The 24,308-nt window shown below is 40.1% G+C and overlaps 1 protein-coding gene across 8 annotated transcripts in view; it reads left to right on the forward strand.

The window, feature by feature from the left end:
- The first annotated feature begins 1,840 nt into the window (after nt 1–1,840).
- The window catches only part of TTC6 (tetratricopeptide repeat domain 6), a 116,071-nt gene continuing 93,603 nt past the window's right edge, over nt 1,841–24,308 (forward strand). For 7 of the 8 annotated variants that reach the window (XR_013544714.1, XR_013544715.1, XR_013544716.1 and 4 more), the window contains exons 1-10: nt 2,566–2,649; nt 3,275–4,366; nt 6,720–6,800; nt 7,921–8,022; nt 11,685–11,771; nt 12,585–12,647; nt 13,992–14,081; nt 14,987–15,073; nt 17,806–17,988; nt 20,765–20,907. Coding sequence is in view for 5 of the 8 variants with exons in the window: in XM_078392523.1 (XP_078248649.1) it covers nt 3,284–4,366; nt 6,720–6,800; nt 7,921–8,022; nt 11,685–11,771; nt 12,585–12,647; nt 13,992–14,081; nt 14,987–15,073; nt 17,806–17,988; nt 20,765–20,907 (1,919 nt within the window). In the remaining 3 variants the exon portion in view is untranslated. Of the gene's footprint in view, nt 1,974–2,565; nt 2,650–3,274; nt 4,367–6,719; nt 6,801–7,920; nt 8,023–11,684; nt 11,772–12,584; nt 12,648–13,991; nt 14,082–14,986; nt 15,074–17,805; nt 17,989–20,764; nt 20,908–24,308 lie in introns of those variants that run through there. The other variant, XM_072986397.2, reaches the window with a different exon arrangement.

The raw sequence follows: 24,308 nt of genomic DNA on the forward strand, positions 1-24,308 counted from the left end.
ATCCCAAAGAAGGGCAGTGCCAAAGAATGTTCCAACTACCATACAATTGCACTCATTTCACACACTAGCAAGGTTATGCTCAAAATCCTACAAGGTAGGCTTCAGCAGTATGTGGATTGAGAACTCCCGGAAGTACAAGCTGCATTTTGAAGGGACAGAGGAACTAGAGACCAAATTGCTAACATGTGCTGGATTATGGAGAAAGCCAGAGAATTCCAGAAAAACATCTACTTCTGCTTCATTGACTATGCAAAAGCCTTTGACTGTGTGGACCACAGCAAACTACGGCAAGTCCTTAAAGAAATGGGAGTGCCTGACCACCTTATCTATCCCCTGAGAAATCTATATGTGGGACAGGAAGCAACAGTTAGAACTGGATATGGAACAACTGATTGGATCAAAATTGGAAAAGGAGTACGACAAGGCTGTATATTGTCTCCCTGCTTATGTAACTTATATGCAGAATGCATTATTTATTTATTTTTTAATTTAATTTTATTTTATTTATTTATTGAGCTTATATGTCGCCCATTTAGACATAGTCTACTCCGGGTGGCTCACAAACACGTAATAAAAACAATTAATATAAAGTAATGGTTTCTTACATTAACACAAAACAGAACAGATAAAGAAAGAGAGAGAATTACGTAGAGTCTGGAAGGAAGGCCTGTCTATATAACCAGGTCTTGAGTTGGTTTTTGAAAATGCCCAGCAAGCGGGCCAGACGAATCTCGTGGGGGGAGCATGTTCCAAAGCCTGGGAGCCACTGCCGAAAAGGCCCGGTGTCTTGTTTTTTCTTTTCAGGCCTCCCTCGGCGTTAGGCTCCTCAGTCACCCCTCCTGGCAAGATTGGGTAATATGAGTACAGTATTATGTGATTCCTTGGGAGGAATCCCGAGCGGGAAATAAGATTGCCGCAAGAAATATCAATAACCTCAGATATGCAGATGATACCACTCTGATGGCAGAAAGTGAGGAGGAATTAAAGAACCTCGTAATGAGAGTGAAAGAGGAGAGCGCAAAAATGGTCTGAAGCTCAACATAAAAAAACAAACAAACCTAAGATCATGGCCACTGGCCCCATCACCTCCTGGCAAATAGAAGGGGAAGATATGGAGGCAGTGACAGAGTTTACCTTCTTGGGCTCCATGATCACCGCAGATGGTGACAGCAGCCACGAAATTAAGAGACACCTCCTTTTTGGGAGGAAAGCGATGACAAACCTCAACAGCATCTTAAAAAGCAGAGACATCACCTTGCCAACAAATGTCCACATAGTGAAAGCTATGGTTTTTCCAGTAGTGATGTATGGAAGTGAGAGCTGGACGATAAAGAAGGCTGACCGCCAAAGAATTGATGCTTTTGAATTGTGATGCTGGAGGAGACTCTTGAGAGTCCCCTGGACTGCAAAGAGAACAAACCTATCCATTTTGAAGGAAATCAGCCCTGAGTGCTGACTGGAAGGACAGATCCTGAAGCTGAGGCTCCAATACTTTGGCCATCTCATGAGAAGAGAAGACTCCCTGGAAAAGACCCTGATGTTGGGAAAGTGTGAAAGCAAGAGGAGAAGGGGATGACAGAGGATGAGATGGCTGGACAGTGTCATCGAAGCCACCAACATGAATTTCACTAAACTCTGGAAGTGGAAGACAGGAGGGCCCGGTGTGCACTGGTCCATGGGGTCACGAAGAGTCGGACACTTAACGACTAAACAACAACAAACTTCCTTCCCCTCCGTCAATCCGCAATCCCAGAAGGCCCTCTCTCTTTTCTGGCAGGCCTGCCTCGGAGTGTGTTGCTAAGTAACCGCGCGCGCGCTTCCCCCCTCCCTTCCCCCGGCTGGTCAGAGCAGCGATGGCCTTCGGCACCTGAGAAGCGGAGAGCGACCGCCGCCCGCTGCGGGACTGAGGCCCCCTGGAGTGTGATCTTGTGGATTCAGAGCTAAGGGGCTGGCGGGGTCGTGCGGGCCTCGGGGTCGGTCGACTTGCACTGAGGGAAGAAGGGAGTGAGAGCAAGGGAGGAGGCAAGCGAGCCTTCCCTTCTCCTCAGCGGAGCTTTAACTGCTGCTCCTTGAGAGTCCGCCTGAAGAAGGGCGCCCGAGTGGACCGCGGGATCCGGGACCCTTGTGAGAGGTTTAATTTGCCCCTTTCACCAAGGGATTTTGCTTAAGATATTTTGCTGGGAGGGTTTTATGTAGCGAGTCGTAAGAACGATCCAATGAAACAATTTGTGCTGAAGTCAATGCCAAGTAAAGTTGACTTTATTTTTTTTTAGTTTTTCAAGGGCTGTGAACTGGAAATTTCCAAGGGCTGCAGGTTTGCCCATCTCTGCCCCGAAAAAATACTTCTTCAGTTGCAGTTTCGGTTGGGGCGAAGCCGTTAAAGGCAGAGTAGGCCAGCGCCCTCCCCTAGAAGGAGGAGATTAGTATTGTAGTGTTTAATAAAAGTATAAGTTAAGTTTGTTGGATTTAACTTTTGGTGGAATAAAAATGCCATTCCATAACTGGGCTGTTACTTTCCTCACAGATATGCTGTATTACATGTGTGCATTTATTTAGAGCAACTGAAGAAGGCAAAAGATCTAAATTCATACTTGAATAACATCTGTGTGACTAAGAAGTCAACCTCATATATACCAGATAATCAGAAAGGTAAACGGATACATAGAAATCATATGTTGCTACCAGTATTTGTAAAAAATGGCAGATGGTAAACAACATCTTACCATCCCTTCTTGCCCAAGAAATAGGAGACTATCTAAAAAACAAATTGCTTCACACTTACTGCATTTACATATGTGCAAAGTTATGTCGAACTAATCAACTTGTTTTCCTGAGTTTTTACTGGGTGACAGTTTTTACCTTCCTGGGTGACAGCCCTTATAGAAACTGTGCACTCAAGGTAATGTGAAAATACATTTTTTTTAGAAAACAGCAGATTAAATGTTTTATATATTTTTATATACTGGTTGCCTGCTTTGTTTGACATATATATCTCAGATGTAGCATATGTGGGCAGTAAATTGTAATGACAATATTTGGAGATTATTAATCATTATTTCCCTTTTCTGATTGGAGATAGGTTTGCCATTTTTTGGTTTCCTCTCATTTTTCGGAGTTAGTATTACTTGCAAAGATTTTGAGAGGTTCAAGTAGTCAAACTGAGGAATTATCACAAGCTTGCTCATTTACAAAGTCAAAAATATTAAAACCTCTTTGTCATTTGATTTATAAACTTGATTTGCATAAACAACATTCTATGCTTGTTTTCTCCAAGGTGCAAACAATGGCTAGAAAACATGAGCATTTTGGATTAAGATATTTAGAAGAGCTGAATATACTTAAGGAACGTGAAAATATTTGCAAAGAATCTCGGCGGGAATTTCTGAGGTTTAAACAAGAAACAACTACTGCTCCTACAGATCTGAGCAAACCTTTGTTGGAAGTGACAGCACCAGAAGAATCTATGCAATCTATTTTGTCGCAGAGTTCAGGACTTGAAGCTCCACTCCTATTTACTGAAAGTGCACAATTTCCTTTTGAATTAGATACTGCTAAAATTAAAAAAAAAGTAAGGATTTCTCCTGACATAATAGACACACAAAACCAAACAGAAGATGTCAAAACTCAGCAAAAAATATCTTCTAAAAAGGAACCTAGTATTGACAAAAAACAGAGTCATGCTTCTAGAAAGGCAAATCTGGAATGTAAAAGTGATAATCTAGAATATGAAGGTGAAAAAGCACCAGTAGTAATAGCTTCTTTAGCGGGTACGAGCAAACAACTTACTATATCAAAGAAACCAGAGCCTCCACAAAAAGCTAAATATCAGAAGGTTGTTAGGAGAAAATCACAGTCCAAATCCCCTGTCTTTCTACAACAAGACAGTACTCTTATAGAACAAACGGACAAAAAAATACTTTCAGAACATGCAAGACATATCATCGCAGTACCCAGCACTTTCACTACAGAAACGGATGACTCACATTCTGTGATTTCTAGTTTAAGTGAAAAATCTAAAATTACTAAAGAACATTCAAAACGAAGTCCACAGGGTTCTCTGGCTGACTTTGAAAAACCGCAGAGCAAAAAAGACAGTGCCTCATCTAGTGCAAAGTCTGTTCCAGAATCTATGGAAGAAATTTTGAGTAGAAGTAGATCAGGTATTTCAAAAGTGCATGTAAAATATTTTTCAAGGAGTAAGTCACAAATGCAGGCTTCTGCTCATAAGTTGTCTTCTGGACCATCTCAGCGATCTATTGATGAAATAATTGCATCCCTGACATCTACCGCTCCAACTGCCTCAGACTTGAGGATCAAAGAACTCGTGGAGAGTATCCTTGGCCAGGACTACAACATAAAAATAGAAGTAGGTGAAACAAAACAAACTAAATACAGTATAATTGTAAATCAGGCACAAACGAACAACAGAAAACAAAACTGATTGAAAGTCAGCCCTCATTGTGGCACCTTAAAGAGTAACTGCTATGTTTTAATGTGAGCTTCCATGGACAAGTCCACTTCCTCAGACGTAAGATTTATTTTGTCTGATATGTTAGCACAGACTAACATGGCTACATCTTCTAAACATGTTTGGTTGACTAAAAATTAAAATTGCATTTTTGGGCGTAAAGCTTACAATGTGTTATAATACAGAAATTTAGATAAATAGTAGTAACAGGGATAATATTTCTTGTCCCTTTTCTAAATTTCTTTATCTTTTAGCAATAACATTGATCAAATTTAAATGCATTCATTGTAGAAAAGAATTATGTAGCTGAATAGATGTATCAACAGAAGAGCTTTGTATGTACATGATGTATGTATGTTCTGCAAAAAAGTGCTGTTTGGTTGTTCTAGGTTTTTCAGGCTGTTTGGCCATGTTCTGGAGGTTTTTCTTCCTAACATTTCACCAGTTTTTGTGGCCGGCCACAATAGACCTGTCCTCTAAAGATGCCAGGCACAGAGACTGGCGAAAAGTTAGGAAGAAAGACCTCCAGAACATGGCAAAACAGCCCGAAAAACCTACTACAACCATTGGATCCTGGCCGTGAAAACCTTCGAGAATACGAAGTGATGTTTATTTATTTATATCCTGCTTCATCTTGAAGACTTAAGGTAAACTAAAATGGCTGTAAATAAGTAAAATGAAAGAGTAATGACAAGATTATGTGGTTTTTCAAAAATATATTCAGACTAGGTTCCTAGGGAATATACCTTATGAACAAAGCACTTAATGAGATGTTTAATTTGATGTGTATTTTTACTGAATGTGATATATATACAGAAGGAGGCAGTCTCCTCCAGCCTATGCAAATTCAAACTTGTAGGCATTTTGTAAGTCTGAAGCTGCTTGCGTCGTGTCCAGAAATTAATAGGTTTGCAACAGAAAGATAATTAGTGATATGCTTTTAAGATTTTTTTTAGTGGGAATTCCAGATATACTCTAAACTGGCTGAAATCCAGCATCATAATTTACACTGCATAAGGCTGATGTCACCAGTTGTGACAGTTTTTCAGAAATAAAACATTTCCAGCTGCAACTTTGAAGGTTCCGAGGCTTCTGTGGGATCCTTTTTGTTAGTGGGAAGTTGATGGGGGCTGCAAGGATGTGGGAGAGTCTCTAATTTCCAGAAGTCACAGCTGCTGGTTTCTGATTCCTAAGTGGTTATCAATGACAGGAACATCTGGCCTATTAAACTAAATTGTTTGAATCCCTGATATTTAGTACTTCAGATGTAGATTTGTGTACATATAGTGTCATCCTATTGTGCATCTCACATGTTAAAACAGGCAGCACCCTTCATCATTTATGACCTCACCAAATATTTTGCCCCTGGTTCTCCTTGGACATTAGAGATTTTAGTTTAAAACTACAGAGATCCTTCAAAAAGGAAGTCTTTATCCCATAGAAACCAAGAAATCCCTCTCCCCATTCAAGAACCACATTTCCCAGCCAGTCATACCATGATTTGTGTTTTGTACAGGACATAATTTTGCTGAAATGTAAAATACTTACATTTGGGAGCATAGAGCATCTTGGTTTTAATCTGATGTTGATGCTACATACTTTCTGGGATTCATAGACCAGGCCACCTGTTTTCAACAGATAGTAGCCAGTTGTTGTTGGTTTTTTTTTTTTAATTATGGAGTGTAATGCGCTGTTGGCATAGCACTTCATGTGATCTCTGGCTTGCTGTTCCATAAGTTGGAGATTGTCCCGTTGAATAAAATGAGGCTTGATGTGCACACAAGGTACCAGATACATTTGGGCACAAGCTTGTTGGCTTTCGTGGGTGTAGATAAAGAGGATACTGGACATCTTTGTTATTTATTGTTCTTTACTATCCCTGCTCAATCCATGGAAACTCACTGGGGGAATTCAACTGGTAAAACCACCCCTTAAATATTTCACTTACCTTGAAAACCTTGTTGGGGTCACTGTAAGTTGGTTCTGACTTGACAGCATGAAGCATCAACAAATATTTTATCAAGTTTGTGTTTACTTCAAACTTGTTAGATCACGCACTGTGAAGATATGTTGGTTTCTACGTATGATCAAATAGCTCTGGTGATAGATAACAGAAAAATTGGTAATGGGAGTAACACTGCAGATTAATAAATATAGAGCAGCAAATGCCAGCAGTGAGATTTAAATGTATTATCACACAGTTGTGTGTTTGATTTTTAAAATTATTATTATTTTTTTTTGTAAAATAAAGCTACCCGCTGTTAAAAAAGAAACTCAGTCAAGTGAATTAGCTATGGAAGTTACATCAGCAGGACCAGAACAGGTGACACCAGTAAGTTTCAACACATTGTTGTGTTTAATAACATTATTATGTCTTTTGCAATCAAACTAACTGAAGACTTGGGGTAACTGAAACATTTTACTTGCACATGGGCTGCTGGCATTGATTCTCCTCTCCCCCATCTACATCCTGCTGACTCCCCAAAATGTTGTCACGGAAAGTTAAGGGACCTTAGAATAGTAGATAATAGAATAATATATAACGTGACAAGTGGAGCTTTGGCTGGAGTGAGTGGATTTGAAGAAATTTTCATTAAACTCTTATCACTGGGAAATACAAAAAAGGAATCTAAATTATGCCACAACATATTATCATTGTTAAAGTTATGGCTCATATTTTCTCCAAGGAATAGATGGTGTCATACATGAGTTTCTTTCTGCTCTTTTTTAAAAACCTTCACTACAATCCTGTGAGGGAGGTTAGGCTAAGAACTGGTCTCTAGTCAAGATAACTCATTGACGTTATCAGCAAAGTTTGCTGATGGAGGTCACCCAGTGAACACCATAGAAAAGTGTTAATTTGAGTTACTGGCTTTGTAGTTTTGGTCCAAGCCCTTTAATCAGCTGTAAACAAGTATTTCCACACAGAACTAGAATATGCCACCAGAAATTATGAAGCGATAATACAGTAACTATCTTGCATTGGGTAATAGTGGTAGGAGGCTCTTCACAACAAACTGATTGTCCTCTGCCACTAACCTATCAATAAATTTCTTTTTCCCACCTCTGGCTTGCCTCTTCCCTGTTCCTGATTGTTTGCTTCACTTCATTTGCTTCTTAGCCTCTCTCCTTTCTTGACCTCTGAGCATGCAGGAAGCATGGAGAGTTCTTTCCCACATGTGGAGACCCTATCTTTTCTGTTGTTCTACTGGCTGTAGTTATAGACAGCAATTGTAAGTTAAGATACCTTTCCCACTTAAAATGCTTCCAGAATGATTTTTAATATATGTGAAAAGAGGTGGGTTACTGAGACTTAAGCTATACTCTCATTCTTTCTCTGTGCTGGTGTTTTTTGTACCTGATACTCTGCTAAATATAAAAGGAATTAGCCAAATTCTCCAATAAATTACACTTTTTATTTTAATATTGATTCTTCTCCTTTTTCAATACAGTCATCATCTGTTGGAACAGAACTCTGGATGACAGAAGTTGAATCTCCAGTTGAAGCTGTAACTGAACAAGTTACACCAGCAGATACTGAACAAACAAAACTGGTACAGTTTAACCTGCTGTTAAGGAAATGCATGTTTTTTTTACCATCTGATCCTGTGCGTTGAATACATAATTGATTCTTAAGCTTCTAAAGCAAGGGGGTATATGCAACTGATCTGCTCCTGGGAAAATGTTTTATGTAGGACAGGAAAAATGAATGTTGAGGCTATCTATATATGGCTCTTAGCAGAAGTGGTACAAGCACTCCCACTGTTGAAGGTAGAAAGAGAAGAGCCACCTCTCACTATATGGGAGCTGCCCACCACTGGTCCAGTACCTCTCAAACATTCAAAGAAGAAAGAGTAGGTGGGTGGCAAAGAAAGCAGTGGTGATAGCAAAGGCAGCAACAGGAGATTGGGATCCCCAGCCCATTGTTGAAGGAAAGGTGGAACAGAGATTGTTCCCAAGAGGGTCCTTGTTGTTTTATGGTGCCTGTCTAGATCACCTGCTTTGGAGCTGGCTATTTCAAATATGTCTGTCCCTGAAGATAGTCCTTGGGGCTACAGTGGTTTGGAGAGGGGGAACTACCTGTATGTCCTCTTCATTTCCTCAGCTGAGAAGTGGCCCTCAAATTCTGATGGCAGTTAGTTCTGGGAAAGGGCAATAGGTGGCACTGCTATATCTGCTCCTGCCTAAAGTGGCTGCTTCCTTGTGGCTAATGGCAAGACTGACTCTGGCTCCTAGTTTGGCAAACAAAATGTAGTTGTATGGCTATTTAAATAGTAAAATGAGGCTAAATTGATTCCCAGCTTGTCTAGTTCATTCATCCATGCACTCACTCTCTTTATTTATGCTTGTCTCCAAATAAAGAGACCAGAGAAAATTTACAAATTGTTTAGAAGACAAACATTAAGAAGGCCAAAAATATAATAAATTACAATATTTTAAAAAAATAAACATACTGTATATTAAAGCTAGTGAATAAAAACTACTTAAAAAAATGGAAAAGAACTTTAAAAGAAAGACAATATGTGTATATTTATGAACTCTTCTTTAGCAGCCACTGTAACCTCTTTCTTTACAGCTAGTTACGTACAAAAGTTGTGCCTCAAGAGAAAGGTTTTTTCTTCTGGTGGAAGGAAAGCAGGGAGGGTATTGGATTGCTTTTCTTTGGTCCACATACTGCTGAAGCCTACCTTGGAGGATTTTGAGCATAACCTTGCTAGTGTGTGAAATGAGTGCAATTGTACAGTAGTTGGAGCCTTCTTTGGCACTGCTCTTCTTTGGGATTGGGCTGTAGATTGATCTTTTTACAGTCCTTTGGCCACTGTTGAGTTTTCCAAACTTGCTGGCATATTGAGTGTAGCACCTTAACAGCGTCATATTTTAAGGTTCTAAATACAGTGGTGCCCCGTATAGCGACGTTAATCCGTTCCAGGATTAACGTCGCTATACGGAAACATCGTAAAGCGAAATAAAAAAGCCCATTGAAACGCATTAAAACCTGGTTAATGCGTTCCAATGGACTAAAAACTGGCAGGGACAGGGTGGGTGGGGGATCCCGAAGGCTTCCAGGCAAAAGCCTGGAAGCCTTCGGGACCCCTCCACCCTGTCCCCGCCGCCCCGCGCTGCCTTCCCTAGCCGAGATCGGACTCCCAGGAGCCCGATCCAGGCTGGGGAAAGCGGCAGGGGTGGCTGCCAGCGAAGGGGACAGGGTGGGTGGGGGGACCCCTCCACCCTGTCCCCGCTGCCCTGCGCTGCCGAGCCCAGGATGCCTGACAGGCATCGGGTCTCCCCACCTTCCCCCTGCGGCTTGGATCCGGCTTGGATCCGACACGCAGGGGCTACCCCGGGCATGGCTGGACTCTTGGGCGTCCAACCATGGCAGGGCTAGCCCCCGCGGGTCCGATCCAAGCTGCGGGGAGAGGGTGGGAGAGCGGGGGGATCCGGATGCCTGACAGGCATCGGATCCCCCCACCCTCCCCCCGTGGTGGCCTCAGAAGGACCCTTCAGAAGGGTCCTTCGAAGGCCACCGCAGGCATTTTCCCCCAGCTGAGTGGTGGGAGCGCTCCTTGGAGGCTCCCGCCGTTCAGCTGGGGGAAAATGGTGCCTATGGGGAAAACATCGCAAAGCGATTTTTCCCCATAGGCACCTTCGTTATACGATCGCAAAAGCGATGCCATTTTTGCCATCGCTATGCGAATTCGTCATTAAACGGGGCACTCGTTATATGAGGCACCACCGTAGTTCAACTGGAATGTCATCACCTACACTGGCCTTGTTATTAGCCATGCTTTCTAAGGCCCACTTGACTTCACTCTCCAGGATATCTGGTTCAAGGCCAGCAACCACACTATCTGGCTTGTCTGGGTGCTGCATGTGTTGCTCTCAAACTAACAGCATATGAGCCAAGATTTGACAAATTATCAGCATGCATGCAACATCAAAAATCACATTAATGGTGCAAAAGCATGCCAAGTTGAATATCTCTTATCAAAAAATACATGCACATAATTATTTTAAAAGTTTGTATAAATTACCTGGCTTCAGGCTCTGTGTACAATTTACAGTGGTACCTCACTAGACGACCCCGCTAAATGATGAATCCGCATAACGATGATTTTGCGATCGCTATAGTGATTTGCAAAACAGTCATTCCAACGGGCAATTTACGCTTGATGATGATTTTGTCCGTGCTTCGCGGACCGTTTATTCGCAAGACGACAATTTCTACAGCTGATCAGCGGCTTCGCAAAATGGCTGCCCTGTGTTTTCCGGACCCATGCTTCGCAGGACAGCCATTTTTACAACTGATCGGCGCTTCGCAAAATGGCTGCCCTATGGGTGATCTTCGCAAAATGACGAGGTATTTTCCCCATTGGAACGATTAAACAGGTTTCAGTGCATTCCAATGGGGAAATGGTTTTCACATGACAATGATTTCGCTAAACCGCGATTTCAATGGAACGGATTATCTTCGTCATGCAGAGCACTACTGTATTACTTTAATATTTTTTTCCTTTACTACAGTTAATGGTTATATTTTTTAATATAAAAGTATTTGTATCATTGAAAGTTCTGTTGTTTTTCTTTGAAGACAAAAGGTGATGATTAGTTCAGACAATTGTATGAGTTGTTTTTTTCTAAACTAAAACCTCAGTATTCAGATTTAATTGCACCGTTGGCACTTTGAAAGAAATAATTTGTTTTTGTGTTGCCGTTTGGGCACACGGGCTCAAAAAGTTTCACCGTCACTGTGCTATAGTGTAGCTTGTTTTAGCCATTCCGCAACACAGCTTACATTTAATTATACTATTATATATGGTCTGAAGATATTATGTGTTACCTCTGGAAAGCTAAAAGTAAAACTTATTTATTTTAAAAAGTATATTATTTTTATAGTTAAATCTTATAATCAAGAACAGCATATGCTCCTCCCTGCTTCATTTCTAAAACCTTATTCATGTTCTTACTGGACAGCAGTGGTTTTGCTTGGCAGATAAATGTACTTTTGGGAAGTGTAATCATTATGACCTTCATTATGGTCTTTCTTTGCTTTACATTCCTGTGAATTTTGCTAAGAAGGGACAAAAAGTACTATAGCTTGTTTGTACGATAGCTTATCTATAGTACACAGTTCTGTTTTTTGATCATAGACCATTTATTTGGATCATACATTACTTGCAGAAAATGCATTGTTAGTGTCCTTTATTATTTTTCTGAGGAAACAACTGCAAGCCCACAGAAGGAAAGTGTTTTCTATGAAGTGGAGCAGAAGGCCCCAACAGTTGAAGATACTGCCAAAGTTGAGGTGAAACACAGAATTATAAACTTTTCTGTTCCCTGCTTTTTTCTTTTCTCTTGCTCCCACTGTCTTTCCAAACTGTTTTAGTCATACATTTTTCTTATTACTGAAAGACATCCTATATATTGTTGTTCCCAGTATAAATATGAATAAGTTTGGTAAAATTTAGTAGCATTCTAGTCTACATGAAATCCAGTGACTGGCAAGATTAGGCTGGGCAATGTTTCACAGAGATCTGACAGGTTTATCAGATTCTTTTGAGTTCTTTCCAAAAATTGATGAACTAAAGATTTAAAAATTGATAAAAAGCTGAAAGCAACACTTATTTTTAAACGTTCATATTATTTTTATCTTTAAATGTCTTTGTTCCATATCCTATTTTCTGTTTTGTTTTCATAGTCTCCAATTTGCATTAATTGATCTTTTTCTAGTTTCAGGATGGGCACAGGGTGGCCTGTGGGCTCTATGTGAACCACTAGCATATTATTGCTCTGCCTGGGGGCTCCTACAGTCCCCAATGTAAAAATGCAAAGACGCAAGCCCTCCAAAACATTTTTTAAAAGTGGATTAAATAGGATTAATGTTTTTCTGCTCCTGGAGCCTGGGAAGTCCCCCAAAATTTCCCCTCCCCCATCCATGCACTTTCTGTTTGATTATTTTCCTTTCCAGAAATAGCTTTACAGCCATTTCTGGGCCTGTTGCTGCCTGTGAAGGGGGTTGGGGTCTTTAATTTGTCCACCAAGCCCCCACATCTTGCCTACCCCCTCTAGTTAGTAATGGTTGTAGAAAGTGCATTGTTTTAATTCTTATTTTCCTTAGGACATACCTGAAAGCTCAAAAAGGGGAAGCATTTTCTTTAAAGAGGAAGAAGAAGCCTCTAAAGTAAGAGAAAATTCTTCTGAAAATAAGAAAAAACTAAAAATTTTAATGTTCACATTTTTCTTCAGTGGAAAGATAGAATAAATAACAGTAGAAGTCTGGGCCAACTTTTATGTTTTTCCCAGGAAGGAACTGCTTGGTCCTTTCTGTAGCAGGCTGAACTCTTTTGCTCCTGAGATATTGCTTGAGAATCTCTTCAGAAGCTTTATGCCCACTCAATTATCTGTGGGCAATTTCTTTTATCCCGAGGGCTCAGTGTACTTTTATAGACCTTTTTGGAACCAGGATGGTGGTGTCTGAGATGCCTGGATGTTCATGATCATGGGATCTTAAACTATGTTAGATAGCTATTGCCTCAAGTTCTATCCCAGTGATAAAATCAGAATTGTCTCAAATGAATACAGTATTAAACCATAGAACGCCTTCTACGCATTGCCATCCTAGAGCTGTCAGTTTCCAGATCCTCAGATGCTCTCTCTATTTAACTCTTAGATCCCAGAGATGAACAGGGACTGGTAGGTAACTCTCAACCTATGATAGAGATATTGATCATCTAAAGGCCTAAGGATTCCATTTTAGTTTGGAATCCTTAGGCCTTTAGATGATTTGTCGACACTCATGAGGCTTGAAATTCATTATGAGCCATTTATTTCCTTTAGTGGTCACATTGTTGCTCCTGAGCGGAGGCTTTCCTCCTCAGGAACCTTGATACCTTCAGATAATGACTAGTAATAGGATGGTGGAAACAAAACTGCCAAGCAACAGATGTGCAGGAATAGTGGAACTTGCTTATCCATTCAGTTGGTCAGAATAGCAAGTGCCTAATGTGTATATGAGGTCTTTTAACATAACTTGTTCTTCTAGCTGGGACAGAACCTTGTCTGTTTAAGGTGGAGTTTGGAAATGATCTCCAGGATTAATGGTTTCTCCACCCAGAAACTTGATAGCTGTGTATCAGAAGTTAGGAGATCTGTTCTCTACTTCTAACTATCAGCAAGAACTTCTTCCACAAGAAGTGATGTTGTCTTTCCTATTCTTTACTGATGATAAGCACATTTCACATTAAATCCTACTTTCTGTTCCCTGCTAACTTTTTTTGGGTGATCTTATTTTCTTTCCAAGCTGTTATGTTAGGTATTGTTTTTTTTTTACTTGAATTACAAACAATGCACTGTTATTTTCAATGCAGATCTGATATCACTGATATAGCTAATATTTCTGATTTGAACCATTAATTTGACTTTGGCTATTTTTTCTCTTTATTTTGACTGTCTCATTAATATTCATGCTCTTATTAGTGGCAATGGTTTTAGAAAGTGTATTGCCAACTTTTATTTCTTTTCCAAGGATATCCCAGGAAGCTCACAAAGGGGGAATGTTTCTTTCAAGACACAACAAGAATCCTCCCAAATGCAAGAAGAGACTGCCAAAGTTGAGGTGAAACAAATATGTTTCTGTTCATGTTGCATTCTTTGTTGAGATTTTAATTTTCTTTCCAAGCTGCTCTTTTAGATATCCTTTATAAGGTTGCAGGGGACTGGCTGATGTCTCAGGGGATTGCTGGGCATCTCCAGGTTTCCAGACAAGGAGACAAATCTCAGGACAGGCAGCACTAATGGAGGAAATAGTTTGATCACTGTATGTGATATGGAATGTCAGGTATAGAAGGAAAAATATCTGCAGCTGTTGGAGAAATTTGGCCCTGTGACTAGTAACTTCCAAAAGTTTATACTTCCCACTTCTGAGTTGCTGTTTAACCTAATTTGTTTTGTATTTTCTCAGATTCCAGGCCCATTTACATGGATTTCCCTACTCAATTCCACAGTCATCAGTCCCAGAAATTGTTCATTTTCCATTCCCAAACCTTGCCTGTCTTGCTTACCTGACTTGACATCTTATTGCCTCAAGTTTTGGCTCTGAAATTTCAGGGAGTGGGATGCTGTGGACCTAGTCCATTTAGCCTTTCATTCCACGTCATGCATTTTGTTCTCAATATGCATGTTGTCCTGTTAAATATTGTAAATGTTTAGTAGCAATTCTTTTGACTGTCCTGTGATGCCTAATCGTCTTTTGCTGACATACAGTAGCATCAAATTGTTAGGCTACTTCTCCCAAACAAAGCAAATCTGGAAAATTCAGCAAAATAAGAATTTGATACCAAGAAGATGAAAACAAATTCTGTTTTAAAATCATCTTCATTATTTCTGGAATTTAAGTTCCTTATTTGCAGGAGAGTTTACTATTTCTCTCTCTTTTGTTTTGAAAGTCTCACTAATATTCATAACAGTTACATTCACTGATGGTTTTAGAAAATGTTTTTCCTCCTTTATTATTTTCCCCAGGACACATCAAGAAGCTCACAAAGAGGAGGCATTTATTACAAAATACAGCAAGAGGCCCCCAAAGAGGAATATACTGCCAAGCTTGAGGTGAAATGCACAAATGCACAATATTCTATACTTCCATGGCTTGAAAAATGCGCTTGTCCACTCATCTGTGATGATTGAAAAAAGCTCCTCGACGAGTCACAGCTCCCTCCCTGCCTCCCTTCTTACCCTCCGCCTCTCTCTTTCTCTCTCTAATCCCGCAGTCCTCCCCTCCCCCTCCCGTTGCAAAAGGAAAACTGCCCTCTTCTTGCAAGAAGAGAGCTCTAGTGGTACATAGAGATATAGCTCTGCAGGAGAATGTAGAGTAGTCCCATGCTGGAGAATATGGAGATTCCCTGTTCCAAATTTCAACCAGACAAGGACACATCCTGGGGTAGGTGAGAACCCTGGCTCCTTAAGAGGTGAGGCGCTTTTGCTTTCAATTTTATTTTTGCTGGAGACATTCAAAAGAAAAGCATTCAAAATACAAGCTTCACCACCCCACAGGCATGCAGGTAATAAAGCAACCTAAGTCTGAGGGTATAAGTCAGTAATTCCCAATCCCAATAAATTGCAAGTGTATAGTCTGGTCATGCTGACTGGTGAAATTTTTGATTGACTGGTGAGACATTCTAAAATTTTTCAATCCCTGTATATTTCCCAGTTTTCCTTACTCATTTTTTAATCATAGTGTTATTCTTTTTTCAAACTGTTGTTCTGGCATTCCCCCCCCCCATCTTTGAATTCCATAAGACATACAGTTTTGTTCTTTGTAGATGTGAACATGTGAACATTGACAGGGAGTTTAATTATCATCTAGGAAAAAGTAGATGTGTGATTCATCCATAGAAACAAAAGCTAATATCCCATTCAACATTTGTACACACATGTAGTAGGAAGATGATCTGACAAGGCAGTAGTCACATGCAATCAGACACACAAACAAGATCTCATGAAATGGTATGATGGTTTCTTCAGTTGTAGTTCTATACAAGTAAATATTGAACAGCATACTAGCTACAGTTTTAGATTGAGTAATAATTGTTTGATTACTAAAATGTTATACACAACTTGAGCTTTGAAGTTATTTGCAACTCTTCATCAAGCAAGAGTGATATTAGATTTACGGTTAAGGCAAAAATGGGCCAGATGTGATACCCATGGTTCTTGAAAACAAACAGCTAGTAAAGAGAGTCAGCATGAGACAGAGGTATCAGCATATCGATTTATAGTTGCTCCTCTTACCTTAACCCCAAATTTTATAGCATGGTTGTTTAATGAAGAGTTCTGAAAAATTCAAAAACTTGCCCATTTTGTTAATTTTACGTAGAATTTTTTTGATCTTCATAATCATCTAGTGATGCTTGGGTCTCTCTTACATCTTGGAGGTTCTGATTTGTAGAATATTAGTTAAAATATAGTAAACTAAAAACTGAGAATATGTGTTTGTTTATCTATGTTTGTCCTAACTGTAGCTTCCTGTGCAGAATATTGCATTAGTGTTAGCACAATCAAGTATTGATGTGCACCCATGTCTTTTAAAACAATCCATGACTTTTCATGATCCATAGAGTCAAAGGCTTTGTTGTAATCTATAAAGCATAGTTTGATATTCTTCTGAAATTCTTTGGTATACTATAGGAGCCAACATATGTTTGTAATACAATTCCTAGTGCCTTTTACTTTTTGGAACCCGGCTTGAACATCAGGGATTTTTGGTTACATATAGGGTAAAAGTCTTTGTTGCAACACCTTGAGTGTCACTTTGCTTACATAGGAAATTAATGCAATGGCCCAGTAATTACTGCACTTAGTGGTACTTACTGCATGTGGTAATAGACCTGAAATGGCCATCCATATACAATATTTCTTTCTACCAAAAGAACCTCAAACCAAGCAACCAACCAAACAAGCAAGTTCTTTTCAGTTTCTCTTCATTAGCATAAACAGAACATCTTACACTCCTTTGTTCGGGAATACCATTTTTTTTTTCTTTTGGGGAAGGGATCAAAGTCCAGGAACGGTGTTCCCTCTATTTGCAGCTACACTGCCTTGGGAGACAAGGAAGCAGGGAAAGAGAACAGAGACAGGGAATGAAAAAGAAAAGGAGGTGTGGAACAGCACATAATGATGACATGACTGTATTTAAATAGATGTAGATTGTTGTACATGAAAAAAAATCTCCTCAAAATAAACCCTAATGCGTTTTTGGAGCAAAAATTAATGTAAGACCTATTTATTTATTTATTTATTTGTTTGTTTGTTTTGTTTTGTTTTGTTTTGTTTTGTTTTGTTTTGTTTATATCCCACCTATCTGGTCGTTGCGACCACTCTAGGCGGCAGTATGTATGTATGTATGTATGTATGTATGTATGTATGTATGTATGTATGTATGTATGTATGTATGTATGTATGTATGTATGTATGTATGTATGTATATGTTTATTTGTTGATTGATTGATATAAATCATGCTTATTTGGAATACAGATGTATCTATTGGCTCTTGCCTTTCCATTGGACTATTTCAGTGACATGGAGACGAGGGATTAGCTGCTTGGGTAACAGCCTGTCCTCCATATTATTTTACCCAGGCTTCATGCTCTGGAGAGGACACTCCAGCTTTGCATACAACGTCAAAGTCCTCCATACAGAGCATGTTACCATAGTCTCTTGAGACTGAAGGATGCCTATGATGTATCTATAAGTGAAATACTTTGGTAGTTAGCTAGATTAGAAATGGATTTTTGTGGTTTAGGAAAGTAGAAATTATAACCAGACTAAAATACCTGTTTAGACACAAGAAGAATTGACTGAAAAAGCTGAAGAGAAACCAGTTTGTGGCTTGAGAATACCTTCGCAAGAGGTGCAGAGTATACGTGAAAGTGAATCAGGTTCATCTTTAGAGATTGAACAGATACAAGAATCAGTTTCTTCAATGGCAAAAGATTGGAAGAAATGTAAAACTGAAGGATCAGAGGTAAGACAAAAATAAGTATCATTAATTACTTGCCATTAATTAATTAATTGTGAGTCGCTTTGGGTCCCTTGTTGGGAGAAATGCAGCATATAACTAAAACTTAAACTAAAACTAAAACTAATAATAGTAATAGTAGTAGTAGTAGTAGTAGTAGTAGTAGTAGTAGTAATAACAACAACAACAATAACAATAACAACAACAATAATAAAGAAACTAACAAAGACTCACGCACCATCAAGCTATTTGAATACTACACAGAAAAACTGAATATTGCTGAAATCCTGTTTGCTTAGCTATATCATGTAAAGTTAGTGACACCATCAGCTGCAATGATTTTTTTAGAAATGAAAGGTAAAGGTAAAGGTTCCCCTTGACATTTTTAGTCCAGATGTGTCCGACTCTAGAGGGTGGCACTCATCCCGCTTTTCAAGTCATAGAGCCAGCGCCTGTCCGAAGACAGTTTCCATTGTCACGTGGCCAGCATGACTAGGGAACGCCGTTTTACCTTCCCCCCGAGGTGGTACCTATTTATCTACTTGCATTTACATGCTTTCGAACTGCTAGGTTGGTGAGGAGCTGGGACAAAGCGACAGGATTCGATCTTGCAACTTCTGGTCTTCTGACCCTGCAGCACAGGCTTCTGCGGTTTAGCCTGCAGCACCACCATGTCCCACTTGCTAGAAATAAAATATTCATGTTGCTAGAAAGAAAAACATGCCCAATTCCTCCCCCAAACCTACCCCCATTTCCAGGGCTCCCATGTTATCCCTTTTGTGATGGGGAAACTGTTGGAAGCCACAGGACAGTGGGGAAGTTTTTAATTTTCAAAAATAGTTGTCTCTGATGATTTGGATGCTAAGTAGGTTAAGTGTATTAAGACTTAGATGAGAGATCTCCAGATAGGGCTTGGAAGTAATCCTGCTGAAACTCTGAGAATTGCTGCCAGTCAGACATGACAGTACTAGACCGGATGGACAAATTATGTAGTACAAGGCAGCTTCCTGTGTTCCTGTGATGACCGTATTTTTTTTGCTGGAAAAGGGAATGCTTCAGTAAAGGCAGTAGTTTGCATCCTAATAGCTTAGCTTTCAACTGTTTGTATTGCTTGCTTACAGTATTGATTGCTTGTGGTACATTTCACTCTAGTACTAGATTGCTACTGTCAGTTTTTCTAATAGTGGATCTAAATGATATGTTAGATCTTACAAGGTCGTATAGCTTTATCTTAAGATGATTCCATCAATTATTTTTCTCCACTACTACCCAGAGTCCAGTGGTGTATGTTTGCTAGCAGAAGACAGTATATCTCTGGGTAAAGGAGAAATCATTGACCTCAATGAGGTCAGTGAGCCAGACCCACTCTATAAAAGTGTTTTCTTACCCCATGATTGATAGGTTTAGTTGGGAACCTTTGATGAGGGACATTGGTCAAAATCCTTTTCAAATTCTAGACCAATGTTTCCCAACCTGGAGGGCTGTGACCGTCAAGCCGGTTGCCTTATATATGTGTTGCAGCCCTTGTTAAATAATTTCTTTCTTGACTTTTTGGAATGGGATATTATAATAAAATTGGTGTGTATGTATATGTATGAGAAACAGGACCTTTGGGGGAAGAAAGAAGCTTCTACTTTCTGAGAAGGGATGAGTTTACCCCCTTAAAAAGGCCTCTTTATGGAAATGTGATGGGGGCTCGCACGTTACTTGGCTATTATAAAAAGAGGTTGTTATTCAAAATAGGTTGGGAACCACTGTTCTAGACAAATGTCTACCTGTCTGCATACTTCGTCTACATACTTGGTACTTGCAAAAAATTAGAAAAGTAAAGTGAAATTCCTCTTTCCAGAAGTCCTGCTGATTCATCTTAATTAAGCATTTTTATTCTTTGGGCTAAATCCAGTTGCTTGTCCCTGGTACAGTAGACCCATTCAATGAATTGGAGTTGTTAAGACAATGTAGGTCTCATTGATTTAATGAGTCTATTCTGATTGGGTTAGCAGTTGAAATTATTTCTATATATTTAATAGTTCTGGCTTTAATAATGCTTTTCACCAATTTACTTTAGATAAATGTTAATCTAAATGGCTCTGTATATGGCTCTTAGCAAAACAACAGAGAGGAGCTGGTAGCTTTAGTGTAAAAACAGTTTAGAGTACAGTGGTGCCTCGCTTAACGGGTGCCCCGTTTAACGACGGAATCGCATAGCGATTAACTTTTTAATAGTGATTAACATTGCAATGTTCCCTATGGGGAAAAATTGCGTTGCGATGATCGGTACCCTGTTTCACTTACTGATCATCGCAAAGTGATGATTTGTTAACAGCTGATTGGCTGTTCCAAAATGGCTGCCGGGTAAACAAAATGGCCACCCGCTGTGTTTTCACGCCGATTCCTCGCTTACCGGGCAGCAAAAATGGCAGCCGTATGGAGGATTTTCACTTTAAGGTGAGTCTGAAGCCCATAGGAATGCATTGAAGGGGTTTCAGTGCATTCCTATGGGCTTTTTAATATCCCATAGTGATGAAATCGCTTTGCAGCTATTTTTGCTGCACCAATTATCGTCGCTATGTGAGGCACCACTGTATAAATATGTGTCTGAGAAAATATGAAATATCCAGTTATTTCCACAATGTACCAAGCCACATTCAGTAATTCATAGTTGAGTGTCTTTGTGGGATTTTTGTCTGTTTATTTTCATGTACAGATTAGTTTAATAATTTACTAAAGCCCTCTCAATCTGGAATATGGAGATAATGGGCAAAATCCTCTTTTATTGTAGGAATCTCTGTTTCCAGGCATGGGTTTGACAATAAAAGGAAAAGCATTTTCAAAGGTTAAACCAGTAGAAATCCAGAAAAGTTTAGCAGATGTTTCTGAACCACAGCCTTTATCTCTGCTTTCTACGTGGACTACAAAGATCAAGTAAGTTTAAGAGAACAAATTGGTATCATTTAGTACTAGTGATTAATTTGGGTTCCTGGTATTATAGTGCACTGGGTTGTTCAATGTGTTTCTTTTTGTAATCCTTTACAGCAGAGGTTGTCAAACCCCCCCCATCTGCGGCCCAGTGCCGGTCTGTGGGCTTGACATAACTGGGCCACGGATACAGATCTCTGCCCCTGTATGCAGGCACGGTGAGCATGTCACGCTCATGCGGGTGTGTGTGTGTGTCTCGCACCCACAGTGGATGTGTGTCACGCTCTTGCAGCACCCTTCTGCGTGAGCGTGACATGCCCGCCATGCTCACGCAGGGGTGCTCCCACCCCCCTGCACATGGAGCTTGCTCCCCCCAGCCGGCCACAGCTCCCAAAAAGTTGGGGGCCTCTGCTTTACAGCAACTTGTATGGTAACTTTTATTTCCTTATTATTTGAATTATATCTTATCTTTCCCCTTAAATTAGGATTACAGCTAATTTACAACAAAAGTAACCAAAAAGGTACAAAAACAAGTGTTTCTTGTTATAACCTGTATGGTAGGAAATATTCATTTACATATTTGTCTGAGTTTTATCCCACCTTTACCTGCATTTGAAAAAAAGTTTGCAGTATTAGATGAACAGCAGACTTTATGCAATATTGTAAACTGTTTTTAAAATGGAAGTCATTTTTGAAAGGAAAAAGATCAGAAATTCTATTGGGCTAGTGTATGTGTGCCGCAACAACAATTTGGATCCCAGCACAAAATGTTCATACCAAATTAGCTATAATATAATTATACTATGTTTAAATTTATTTTAAATTATTTTTATATACCAAATTTTTAAACATCATAAGAAACTGAGCTTCAAGGCAGCTCTCAACAACCTTAACTAAAATATATATAAAATCCCACATAAAATAACAAAATAGAATTAAACAGGTTGTTATATTATAACATATTTTAATTAAGAGCAATTTAAAGCAGCATCAGTAAATACATAGAACATCTTCTTATTAAAAGCCCTTTCCACAGCAACTTGTCAAGCATGTAAGGCTCCTTTGGATAAAAATGTGGAATGAGAACAGGGAGCAAATCAGTCTAGCCTCCTTTGGATGGGACTTCTTCAGCCTGAGAGCAAACAAAAAAACCTTCTCATTTTCATCAAATGTACCTCTGACTGTGGTGGTTCCAAAACAACGATGCCTCCATAAGGTGTTAAAACCCATGCAGGGAGGGATCAATACACTACTTCAGATAATGATCAAAATTCCGTGTATAACTGAAAAAAAGGGGGGGAATGTGGTGGTGCTGCGGCTTAAACCACTTAAGCCTTTGGGCTGCAAGGTTGAAAGACCAGCAGTTTGAATTCACGTGATGGAGTGAGCTCCCGTTGCTTGTCCCAGCTCCTGCTAACCTAGCAGTTTGAAAGCACGTTGTCATGAGTGCAGCCGAAGACCTGGAACCAGAAGGGTTAACTGAGGCTTAAGAGAATGCTGAGAGATCAGAAACACCTGAACCGCCTCCAGATTCTCCTTCCCCAGCAGACAAGCTTCGGGTCAGGCTTCGGGAAAGACTTAGGACAAAAAGGTCAGAGGATCGCTCAAAGGCTGTCCACAGAAATATCCGTTCAACTAGCCCTGAGTATTAACAGGATGGAAAAGTTTCCAGCAGCTCAAGGAGCTGTTTTACTATAAAACAGCTCCTAGCTAGCCAGAATTTCTGTGGAAGCAACGAGTCAAAATCTCTGGCTTGCATCCATGCTTTTTGAACCGTGTTCCTGACTCTGGACTCTGACCCTGGACTATGCTGTGTATTGGACTCTGGACTCTGACCTTGGACTGTATTCTGTGAATTGGTTTATGGACATTGGCTTTGCATTCTTGGTATTCCTGACCTTGGACTGGCTTATTGGACTTTGGCTGTTGTAACCCCCGGGAACGTGACACATGTAAAAATGCGAGTAGACAAATAGGTACCACCACGGTGGGAAGGTAACAGCATTTTGTGTCTAGTCATGCTGGCTACGTGACCATGGAAGATTGTCTACGGACAAAATGCTGGTTCCATGGCCTGGAAATGGGATGAGCACTGCCCCCTAGAGTCAGACATGATTGCACAATTTGTCAAGGGTAACCTTTACCTTCTTCTTCATGGATTGCTGCCTTGTCGTGGCGAAGGGGCTTGAGTAACTCAGAGAAACTATGGGCTATGCCGTGCAGGGACACCCAAGACGGACAGGACATAGTGGAGAGTTCTGACTAAACGCAATCCACCTGGAGTAGGAAATGGCAAGCCACTCCAGTATCTTTGCCAAGAACGCCCCATGATCAGAAACAAAAGGCTAAAAGATATGACGCTGGAAGATGGGCCCCTCAGGTCGGAAGGCGTCCAACATGCTACTGAGGAAGAGCGGAGGACAAGTACAAGTAGCTCCAGAGCTAATGAAGTGGTTGGGCCAAAGCCGAAAGGACGCTCAGCTGTGGACGCGCCTGGAAGTGAAAGGAAAATCCAATGCTGCAAAGAAAAATACTGCATAGGAACCTGGAATGTAAGATCTATGAACGTTGGGAAGCTGGAGGTGGTCAAACAGGAGATGGCAAGAATAAACATCGACATCCTGGGCATCAGTGAACTAAAATGGACAGGAATGGGCGAATTCAGCTCAGATGATTATCATATCTACTATTGTGGGCAAGAATCCCGTAGAAGGAATGGAGTAGCCCTCATAGTCAACAAAAGAGTGGGAAAAGCTGTAATGGGATACAGTCTCAAAAATGATAGAATGATGTCAATACGAATCCAAGGCAGACCATTCAACATCACAATAATCCAAGTTTATGCACCAACCAGCATTGCTGAGGAGACTGAAATTGAACAATTCTATGAAGATTTACAACACCTTCTAGAACTGACACCAAAGAAAGATGTTCTTCTCATTCTAGGGGACTGGAATGCTAAAGTAGGGAGCCAAGAGATAAAAGGAACAACAGGGAAGTTTGGCCTTGGAGTTCAGAACGAAGCAGGACAAAGGCTAATAGAGTTTTGTCAAGAGAATAAGCTGGTCATCACAAACACTCTTTTCCAACAACACAAGAGGCGACTCTATACATGGAAATCACCAGATGGGCAATATCGAAATCAGATTGATTATATTCTCTGCAGCCAAAGATGGAGAAGCTCTATACAGTCAGCAAAAACAAGACCTGGAGCTGACTGCGGTTCTGATCATCAGCTTCTCATAGCAAAATTCAAGCTTAGACTGAAGAGATTAGGAAAAACCACTGGGCCACTCAGGTATAATCTAAACCAAATCCCTTATGAATACACAGTGGAAGTAAAGAACAGATTTAAGGAACTAGATTTGGTGGACAGAGTGCCTGAAGAACTTTGGATAGAGGCTCGT

This window comes from Pogona vitticeps, chromosome 1 (genome assembly GCF_051106095.1).
Source record: "Pogona vitticeps strain Pit_001003342236 chromosome 1, PviZW2.1, whole genome shotgun sequence".
Classification (NCBI taxonomy): domain Eukaryota; kingdom Metazoa; phylum Chordata; class Lepidosauria; order Squamata; family Agamidae; genus Pogona; species Pogona vitticeps.